Source organism: Chiloscyllium plagiosum, chromosome 30, assembly GCF_004010195.1.
Source record: "Chiloscyllium plagiosum isolate BGI_BamShark_2017 chromosome 30, ASM401019v2, whole genome shotgun sequence".
In the NCBI taxonomy this organism is placed as follows: Eukaryota; Metazoa; Chordata; class Chondrichthyes; order Orectolobiformes; family Hemiscylliidae; genus Chiloscyllium; species Chiloscyllium plagiosum.
Genome location: NC_057739.1, coordinates 44,174,096 through 44,182,967, shown reverse-complemented (window position 1 = coordinate 44,182,967; position 8,872 = coordinate 44,174,096). Strand labels below are relative to the sequence as shown.

General features: G+C 40.1%; 1 protein-coding gene across 4 annotated transcripts in view; it reads right to left on the bottom strand.

Annotated features, from left to right (window-relative positions):
• gle1 (GLE1 RNA export mediator) overlaps positions 1-8,872 on the bottom strand; it is a 59,249-nt gene that overhangs the window by 14,070 nt on the left and 36,307 nt on the right. For all 4 annotated transcript variants that reach the window (XM_043720576.1, XM_043720577.1, XM_043720578.1 and 1 more), the window contains 3 exons: positions 7,709-7,899; positions 6,687-6,816; positions 1,975-2,079 (listed from right to left, as the gene is read on the bottom strand). In XM_043720576.1, coding sequence (XP_043576511.1) covers positions 1,975-2,079; positions 6,687-6,816; positions 7,709-7,899 — 426 coding nt within the window. The remainder of the gene's footprint in view (positions 1-1,974; positions 2,080-6,686; positions 6,817-7,708; positions 7,900-8,872) is intronic.

Sequence of the window (8,872 nt, the reverse complement as noted above, 5' to 3'; positions counted from 1 at the left end):
TTCCTCATTTCCCCTCCCCCCACCTTTTCTCAGTGCCAGCCCTCAGACTCAGCACCACCTTCTTGACCTGCAATCTTCTTCCCGAAATCTCCGCCCCCCCCCCTCTCCAGCCTATCACCCTCACCTTAACCTCCTTCCACCTATCGCATTCCCAACACCCCTCCCCCAAGCCCTTCCTCCCTACCTTTTATCTTAGCCTGCTTGGCACACCCTCCTCATTCCTGAAGAAGGGCTTATGCTCGAAACGTCGATTCTCCTTCTCCTTTGATGCTGCCTGACCTGCTGCGCTTTCCCAGCAACACATTTTTAAGCTCTACCCTTGATCGGCCCTACTTTTCCCTGATCATTCTCTTATTCCTCATGTATGAGTAAAATGCCTTTGGGGTCTCCTTAATCCTTCCTGCCAAACCTTTGTCGTGCCCCCTCCTGGCTCTCCTCAGTCCATTTTTGAGCTCCTTCCTGGCAAGCCTGTAATCCTCTAAAGCTGTGCTAGATCCTTGCTTCCTCCACCTAACGTAGATTGCCTTCTTCCTTTTGACCAGAAGTTCCTCTGTTCTCGTCATCCAAGGATACTTAATCTTACCTCTTTTTGCCTGTCTCAGAGGAACAATTTATGCATCACTCACAACATTTGCTCCTTAAACAGTCTCCACATATCTATTGTGCACTTTCTGTGGAACAATTGCTCCAAATCTGTACTTCTCAACTCCTGTCTGATAACGTCATAATTTCCTTTTCCCCAATTTCCCATGGTATCTGCTTCTTTCCCTCTCCATGGCTATGGTAGATGTGAGGCAGTTGTGGTCACTGTCACCAAATGTGTTCTCCCACTGCAAGATAAAGGGCAGCACAGTGGCTCAGTGGTTAGCACTGCTGCCTCACATCGCCAGAGAGCTGAGTTCGATTCCAGCCTCGGGTGGTTGCCTGTGTGGGATTCCTCCGGGTGTTCCGGTTCCCTCTCATTATCAAAAGATTAGGTTAGGTGAATTTGGCCATGCTAAATTGCCCATTGTGTTCAGGGTCATGTAAGGTTAGGTGCATAAGTCAGGGGTAAGTGTAGTGTACTAGGTTAGGGGAAATGGGTCTAGTGGATTACTCTTTGAAGGTTGGTGTGGACCTGTTGGGCCAAATGGTCTGTTTTCACACTGTAGGGATTCTATGATGAACATTTGGGTATGATGTTTTACAGTATGATTCCGTAAGCATGACAATCCCTGCTTATGTCCTGCAGAAATTCAGCAAAGATCCCTAGACAGTACCTTCCAAACGCACAACCACTTCTATCTAGAAGGACAGCAGCAACAGATTCATGGGAACCTCACTACCTACAAGCTCATCTTCAAGTCAATCACCATCCTGACTTGGAAGTATGTCGTTGTTTCTTCGCTGTCACTGGGTCAAAACAGTGGAATTCGCTTCCTAAGGGCATTGTGTGTTAACCCACAGCTACAGACTGCAACATCAAAATGGCAGCTCACCATTACCTTCTCAAGGGCCACAAGGAATGGACAATAAATGTTGGCCAGCTAGTGACCCATGCCCCATGAATGAATTTTTGTGGCACTCAGGTCACTACACCAGATACTCAGGCTAATGCTCCAGAGACATAATTTAAAAATTCACCTCAGCTGGTGGAATTTAGTTTCAGTAAGAATGACTATGAAACAATCACTGATTGATATGAAAACTTCATCTGGCTCATTAATGTTCTTTAGGGAAATAAACCTGCTTTTCTTATCTATAAGATAGTTAACTCTTAACTAATCTCTGAAATGGACTAGTAAGCAACTCAATTGCAGTAATTATGGATGGGCAAAAAGACCAGCCTTGCCAGTGACAAAAACATCCCAAAGATTTTTTTTTTAAATATTAACTTGCTGGAGGTTATGGAGATATTTGAAGATACTAGATACAGAGTAAAGTGTCAAAGAGAGGGTATCAGAGAATGGGATAGCATTGTAAAAAGCATTACACCTCTAAGAAGTCATACAGCAGTGTTGCAGTAATATCAGCCAGTGGCTCCATGTTCAACATCTGAGCCAGCCAGTGCCAAGCATGATTCAGCCCATGAGGATGCTCCTAAGCAAAGAAGAAACAATGATTAAATAGTGATCACATGCCAACTTCAATCATTTGGAAGACTCAAACAACAGTACTGTCTAGGCTGCAGCTCTTTGAAATGAGAAGGTTGAACTGTAAACTAATTATTCAGGGGTGTTTATGAACAGGGAACATATAGGTTTACAAAGCAAAGGGACATGGTGGCGTTACTGGGACACAAAGGGACAGAGTGCATGAACATGAAAAAGCAACAAATAGAATCAAAATACAGAGAAATGTTGGCAAAAAGAAATAATTAATGTCCCTTGACTTAAATGCAAGCAGTAATGAGAAGAGAATAAATGAATTAACAGCGCACACCAAGGTTGTTGGGTATGGTCTTGTAGCCATTACATTATTACAAAGGAGATCAAAGCTGGGTATGTGAGGTTTTGAAAGGACAAGCAGGAAGAAAAAGGTGGTGGGATGGCTTTGTTAATAATGGGTTGGAATATGTACAACAGAAAAAAAGTCATCTTAACAAGTGGGGAGACCAAACTGGCAGGAATAGGCACCCAGCCCCCAATAGTAATTATATGATAGGTCAGAGAATAAATCAAGAGATGATGAGGGATGCAAAAAAAAAGGTAGTACATTAATCATGAGAGACTTCAATCTTCATTCCTTTATTCCTGATGAAGGACTTTTGCCCGAAACGTCAATTTTACTGCTCCTCGGATGCTGCCTGAACAGCTGTGCTCTTTCAGCACCACTAATCCAGAATCTGGTTTCCAGCATCTGCAGTCATTGTTTTTACCTTCATTTGGAAAGTCAGATTGATACATGTCGCCACAGGAAACCATTTATACAGTGTATTTGGGACAGCTCCCTCAAAAAATACATTGCAAATCCAACCAAAGGTCAGGCTATTGTATATGCAATGAAGCATGGTTTCATAAATGATCTCAGAGTAAATGTTCCCCTAGAAAACAGTGACCAAAACATGGGAAAACTTAGCATTCAGTTTGAGGGGGAGAAATTTGGATCAGAAAGAGTGTACTTAACTTAAATAAAGGTAATTATAAAGGAATAGGGCAGAGTTGGCTGATATGAACTAGAAAAGGAGTCCAGCAGCAAAGACAGTTGAAGAACAGTGGCAGACATTTAAGAAAATAGTTTATGGTTTACAACAAAGTTATATCCCAATGAGGAGGAAGGATCTTGCCAACCATAGTAAATCAAAAAAGTTAAGGATGGCATCAAACTGAAAGAAAAGACGACATACAGTGTGGTAATTTCAGTGTTAAACCAGAAGATTGGAAAGTTTTAAACACAAAAGATGATCAAAAAAGGGAGAAAATTAATCATAAGGACAAATTAACAAGCTATATAAAAATAAACACTAAAAGCTTCTTTAAAGATGTAAAAAGGAAAGAGACGTCAAAGTTAACATAGGCCACTTAAAGAATGAGACTGGGGAAATATTGATGGGGAGTCAGGAATAATCCTGATGGGTTGAATAAGTAATTTGCATCAATCTTCACAGCAAAGGACATTAAAGCATTCCAAAAATACTAAATCATGGGCGAAAGGTGGATAGGAAATACATATAATAACAATCACAGTAAAAGTAGTAGGAAAACTAATGGAGCCAATGGCCAACAATTTCCTGGACCAAATGGTTTGCATCTGAGGATACTGATGGAAGAGCTACAGAGATGGTAGTTACACTGGTAGCAATCTTCCCAACATGATTAATTTCTGGAAAAGTCCCAGATGATTGAAAAACTATCAATGTAACACCCTTATTCAAAATGGGAAGGGAGACAAACCAAACAGCTAACAACTTATTATCTGTCATTGGTAAAATGTTACAGTCTATTTTAAAGGATGCAATACTAGGACATTGAGAAACACATAATCAAGCAGAGTCAGCACAACTTCATGAAAGGAAAATCATGCCTGACAAATTTACTACAATTCTTTGAGAATGTAACAATCAGGGGAAATCACTGGAACCAGTTGGGAATCTATAAGGCATCCAATAAAGATACTGCACACATGATTACTAATAAGAAGCCATGGTGTTGGGGGGGAAAGATTAGCATGATTACAGGACTGGCTAGCTAATAGAAGACAGTGTGTTGGTATACACTGGAGGGCATTTTTAAGATGGCAACTTGCAACTTGTGGAGTGCAACAGGGATCAGTGCTGGGCCAAAATTAAAATATATTAATAATTTGAATGAGGAAAGTCAACATATTATTGCCAAGTTTACAGACGACACAAAAACAGGTTCTAAGAAAATAGTGAGGACGCCACAGAGTCAGCAGAAGGACATAGGTTATTGAATAGAGTAAGATTCTTAGGAAGCTTGGGCTCTGAGAGGTTGTTTCCACACATGGGAGAGCCTTGGACCAGACGGCATAGTTTTAGAGTAAGTAGTCACCCATTTAAGTCAGAGATGAGGAGGAATTTTTTTTTCTCTCAGATTGTAGTGAATCTGGGGAATTATTTATCACAGAGAAATAACTAGGCTGGTTGTTATGTATATTTTGTATTATGATCAGCAAGGGAGTCAACAGGTGTGAGGAAAAGATAGGAAAGTGGAACTGAAGATTATCAGATCAGCCGTGGTGTCACTGAATGGTAGTGCAAAATTGAAGGGTTGTGGTCTCCATTTGTAGCAGTGCTTGAGACAAACAGCAAAAAACTTTAAGGTGGAAAGGAGTTAAATAGGAGAAAAGAATAGATAGATATGCTGATAGAGTTGAAGAGGTGGGTTGAGATGCACGAAGAGGAAAAATACCAGTAAAAACATTTGGTAAAATGACCTGCTTTGTGCTGTTCACCCTACAATTTATCAATAGAAGTATCATTTAATGAAATTTTACGGTTGTTAAAAAGAATATAAAGGCAAGGAGGCATTGAGAAGACTCACTGAAGTTGGGAAGCAAATATATTATGTGGTAGGTTTGAAAGGATAGGTCAATCCCTCAGGAAGCAACAACATATTTCCAAAATACAATAAAGTACTAATATCATAGATCTCAATACAGAGTAATTAAATGCGATATTTTATCCACAATTCAGGCTGTTCTGTGTATGGAAACAAACAAGCTCATTAACATTCACCAGGATTCAATTCCACCACATCTTGATAGTCTAAGTACCCAAAGAAAGATCAGATAATCAAACAAAATGACACATTTGCAAACAGTTTATAGGCTGTAAAACAATATCACAACTGAGAAATTATATCTATCTATCAGAAAAAGACCAAAAGAGTGACTTAACCTGGTCCTGTCAGAAATGCTCACATCCTATGAAAGGATAAGATCTTTAAGGTTCTGAAAGGGTTCAACAGAATAGACATAAAGATGTTTCCACTCACTAGGTAAACCAGAACTAAGGGCCATAAAAACAAAAACCCAATAAGGGAGTTCAACAGAAATGCTTTACCTAGAGTGGTGAGAATGTAAATTTCGTTACCACAATCAGAGGAACCTCGACTATCCAACATTCAATTATCCGAATATTGGATTATCTGGAAAGATCTCGATGTTCAGCTAAACTGTGTTATCCAGCATTCAATTATTTGGAATTTGACTAACCAAATGAAATACTCCCGGCCCGTGTCCCTTAGATAATCAAGGTTCTTCTGTGCAAAGAATCATAGAATTCCTAAAGTGTGGAGACAGGACTTTCGGCCCAACTAGTCTAAGCTGACCCTCTGAAGAGTTACCCACCCCAGACCCATTTCCCTACATTTACCCATGACTAATGCACCTAACCTACACATCCCTAAACACTATGGGACAACTTAACATGGCCAATTCACCTAAACTGCACACCTTTGGATTGGGAGGAAACCGGAGCACCTGGAGGAAACACATGCAGACACAGGGAGACTGTGCAAACTCCATGCAGACCATCGCTTCAGGCTGGAATCGAACTTGGGTTCTGCTGCTGTGAGGCAGCAGTGCTAACCATTGAGCCACTGTACCGCCCCAGCTATACAATAGCTGAGATAAATGACATAGCTGTATCTTAGGGGATGGACAAACAGGATAGAAAAAATAATAGAAGGAAATGTTGATAGACTGAGAAGAACAATGTGAGGTCAAAAATGGCCTTTCAGGAGTAGGCCATTCAGCCTCTAGAGCTTGTGATGGAAACATCAATAAGACCACAGCTAATTGTGGCCTTAACTCCACTTTCCTGCCCTCCATAAATCTCAGCTCCTTTTTCAATAAAATTATCTGTCCAACTCAGCCTTGAAAATATTTAATGACGCAGCCTCCATTGCTCACTCGGGAAGAGAATTTCAAAGTCTAATAGCCCTGAGAGATAATATTTCCTTACTTCAGTATTAAATACTTATTTCTAAGCAGAGGTCCTCGGATCTAGATTCCATACCAGGAAAATATCCTTTCAGCATATAACCTATGAAGCCCCCTCAGGATTTTATATGTTTCAAAAAGACCATTTATCATTCTTTAAACACCAATTAACACAGGCCCAAGTTCTCACAGAAAAAACCCTATATCACATTTAACACAATGCTTGTCAGGTTGGCTCAGATTTGGACAACACTAAGACGTGCTTGAGAAAGTGAAATGTAGCATTTGGTTATTGCACATACTGCTTGCTTTGATCCATATGGCCACCTTAACAGTATGATTGCTGCATACAGACGGATCATGCCAGACATCCGTTTCAAGAAGTTGTCCTGCTGCTCAACACCATTGTCCAGCACTCGGTACCCCAGTAACCTATGGGAGAAAAAGGATTAGACTTGAATGGCACACCAAGTGTGAATATCCAAATTTTCCATGTCTTCTCTCGCTACAGCATCATGCATATAAAACTGTAGCACAAGGTCAAATTTTGCCACATCAAACCCATGCTCCCAGTGGAATGAGGGATTAAGCAAAACATACTATCTATATGACAAATATGGAAAAAATAATTTTGGAGAAAAATACAATACACCAAATGGTATGGACAAGATAAAGTGAAATAAATTGACTTTTGGTTAGACCATGAAAGCAGGGTTAAGCTTCTAACTAGCACTGACGTAGGACCATTTAGCCCATTAATCCTGTTCTTCCATTCATCTGAAATTCTAAAAGTAATTCTGGAACAAACGGGGGAATCGTGGTACTTTTCAAGAAAGCTGAGCCCAAGAAATGCCTTTCTTTATTAATCTTTTCATTTTACAACAAAAGACCAGAAGAAAGCAAATAAAAAAATCAAAATACGAAGAAATTGGAAGGATGCTATAAGTAGATATGAAATGTGAAACAAATGTCACATATACTATAGTCAGAAGCTATCCATTCTCAGAACAAACAGGGTGAACAAAATCGCAGCCAATCAGTGCCTGAACCTCCTCACGGTCATAACCACTTGCAACCTGTGAATTGTCAACAGGAGTTGCAAAGGGAAATCAAGTTTAAAAAAAACAATATTTCCTTCTCTGAAGTAGAGCAACTCCAAATAGAGAGTCAAAGCAGAAAACCGGCAGTTTTAGAAACATCTTCAAATTAGCAGATTTGAAATACCAGATTGGCTTTAACTAATAGACAGCTGGTAGATAGAAGCAGACATCAGATCAATTATGTTGGCAGTTTTGAGGGCGTAATATTGTTCAGGGAATTCTACCTTTGGTATTCTTCCTTTTGTTGCCCGTCTTTCCATGAAGGGAAAAATGGAACTGCATAGGGGCACTTTCGGTGCAAGTGGGCCAAGAAAAGATCGCCAACCTTTGGGTGAGACTCCCAGATGCCTGAAGCAACCACTGCTATTGGAAACGCAGCTTCATGGTGAGACGCCACTTCCTCCTCCCCTTGTTTCTGTGGACAGTAATGAAGAAAAGCAAGATTAAAAATCTAAACCAGTGGTTTACCTTCCTTTACATTTGAGGCGGAGGACATTTTATACCTGCCTTGAACCTTTTAAATATAACATAAAAGCTGGACCCAATTTCTATAATCTTCAGATGGTCCAAGTCACAAAAGTAAACCTCAATATACTTAATAAAAGGTAACGAACGGGGCCAAACCTTTTGCAGTTTGGAATGGAATGCCTGAAAGTGGAGCGTAAGCAGATTCGCTAGTAACTTGCAAAAGAGAAGTAGATACATACTTGAAGGAAAATAATTGATAGGGAGATAGGAAGAGCAGAGGAGTGGGATGGATTGGGTAGTACTATCACAGAACTGACACAGATATGATGGGTTGAATGGCCACCTTCTATGCTGCATCATACTAGGATACTATGAAACCAATGGTGTTATAATATGTCACCGACAGTGACTAGGTACAATAAAGATACATCACATCTCTCAAATTGTTTCAGATACAATGAATGAGCTATTGTTATCACATAGCGAAATTTGCCTGCCATGTTGCACAAAGAATGATCCCACAAAACAGGCAACTAAATTGGGATTCGTGGAATTGGGTGTTCGTTCAGGCAGAGTGTTTGTTCAAATCCTATTGAGTAATTCAGATCACGAAGTCTACAAATAAATTATCTGTCCATTACCAGCAGACAGAAAATTAAGATGAACCCTAAAAAGCAAGGAACATTAGTTTGCTCAAAGATTGTGAATTCAAAGTGTTACTTCAGAAGCTTGAGCAAATGATCAAAAGGACATCCCCTGCAATGCTAAGAGAAAGCCGCACTGCCGGAGAGGCAGCCTTTCAAATGAGACATTAAATTGAGGCAGAACCTGACTTCTTAGTTCGATGGAAAAAAATTTACTGCACTATTTTGAGGGGAGCAGGTGTGTTGCCCCTGGTGTTCTGGCCAATATTTATTCCA